Source organism: Calidris pugnax, unplaced genomic scaffold, assembly GCF_001431845.1.
Source record: "Calidris pugnax isolate Ruff unplaced genomic scaffold, ASM143184v1 scaffold533, whole genome shotgun sequence".
In the NCBI taxonomy this organism is placed as follows: domain Eukaryota; kingdom Metazoa; phylum Chordata; class Aves; order Charadriiformes; family Scolopacidae; genus Calidris; species Calidris pugnax.
Window position 1 is genome coordinate 125,839 of NW_015091238.1, and position 1,496 is coordinate 127,334.

General features: G+C 67.2%; 1 protein-coding gene across 1 annotated transcript in view; it reads right to left on the reverse strand.

Moving 5' to 3' along the window:
- The window catches only part of ARHGAP9 (Rho GTPase activating protein 9), a 6,376-nt gene extending 5,605 nt beyond the window's left edge, over positions 1-771 (reverse strand). Inside the window, exons 1-2 of the mRNA XM_014959901.1 lie at positions 471-771; positions 51-63 (exon numbers count right to left, since the gene is read on the reverse strand). Coding sequence (XP_014815387.1) covers positions 51-63; positions 471-771 — 314 coding nt within the window. The remainder of the gene's footprint in view (positions 1-50; positions 64-470) is intronic.
- Positions 772-1,496: the final 725 nt, after the last annotated feature.

The window sequence follows — 1,496 nt, forward strand, 5'->3', positions numbered from 1 at the left end:
CCTGGGGGGGGGGCGGAGAGGGGCTGCACAGGTCCTCCAGTGAGCAGTACTGCGGTGACAGGCCTGGGGGGAGAGATGAGTATACCCACCCACCCCAAATGGTGCTCCAGGTTGCAGATGACCCCCATCCTTGGGCCCCAACCCTTTTTTGCCCACTGTCCCTCTGCCCCATGTCCCCAGCTTCCCCCAGCACCCCTCCCATCTCCCACATTCCCAATGCTTTGGCCCCTGTCATCCCTCACAGGTGTCTCCCAGACCTTCCCCCCCCACAGTGCTCCCTTATCCTGTGCCCCCAGCCCTGATCTTCCCCCAGCCTTGTGCACCCAGACCCACTGCCGGGGCATGTCCCCCAGCCCTGTCCGCCCAGTGTCCCCTCGTCCTAAATCCCAGACACTTGCCTCCACCACAGCGCCCCACGGCTCCGTTCTCCCAGTGCCCCCCAGCCCCATGGCTCTCTGCTCCCTGCTCACCCGTGCCCACAGGCTGGCTGGGGGGCAGCGTGTTCCGTCTCCCAGTGTCACCAGGGTCCAGCTCGGCCACGTAGGTAGCAGGGACAAAGAAGGGCCGAGCCCAGCGGGGCTCACCGGCCCGTCTCACCTGCCACCAGTCCTCGTTGGCTTTGTGGAGCAGCAATAACTGCTCGCCAGCGGCCATGGCCACCTGCCGCCCGTCCTCGGCACGGTACGCGTAGTTGTAGAGAGCGTGGAGCACCACGGCTGGCTCGGCACGCCGCCACCGCCGCCCCTCCAGCCGCCACCGCCCCGCCAGCATCCTCACCCCCGGGCACGCTACAGCCTGGCCTTCACCATCTGCAGGGGACAGGACTGGGGGTCGGGACGTGCCCTGTGCCCCGTGGATCTGAGCAGTGCCACGAGCGGCAGCAGGGACCCTGCCTGCAGGGCCAGGACTCACCGGACAACATTGTGGTCCATGGTAAAGCTGTGGCCCATGACCATGGCAATGCCCCACGGCCAGGCTGTGCCCGTATCCCAGGCTGTGCCCCACAGACAGGATGTGCCCCGTGGTGAGGCTGTGCCCACAGCCATGGATTCCCCCCCCCAACCACGGCAATGCCCCACAGCCATCCTGCCTACAAGCAGTAGAGGGACCATGTGCTGCCCCAGCTCCTGGTGCTGGAGGAGCCGAAGCCTGGCCCTAGAGTACTGGGGTCTAGGGGAACTGGGGGTGCTGGGGCGGCCAGAGCTCAGGGACCTGCAGGAAACCCAGCAACGGCTGCAGCAGGAAGCAGTGAGGCTGCGGCTTCCTTGCTCCGCGTGCCATGGGGCTGGGGGGTGGCACTGGGGGGCCTCAGCTCTGTGGCCCAGTGGCCCCTGGCACCTGGTCCTCATCCCATGGCCCCGCAGCCCTCCCAGCCCCTTGTCACCAGCCCACCGCCCTGTGGCTCCCAGTCCCTTGTTCCCCATCCCAAGGCCCCCGAGTCCCCCACTCCATATTTCCTGGTCCCCAGCCTCCCAGCCCAAGGCTCCTCAACTTGC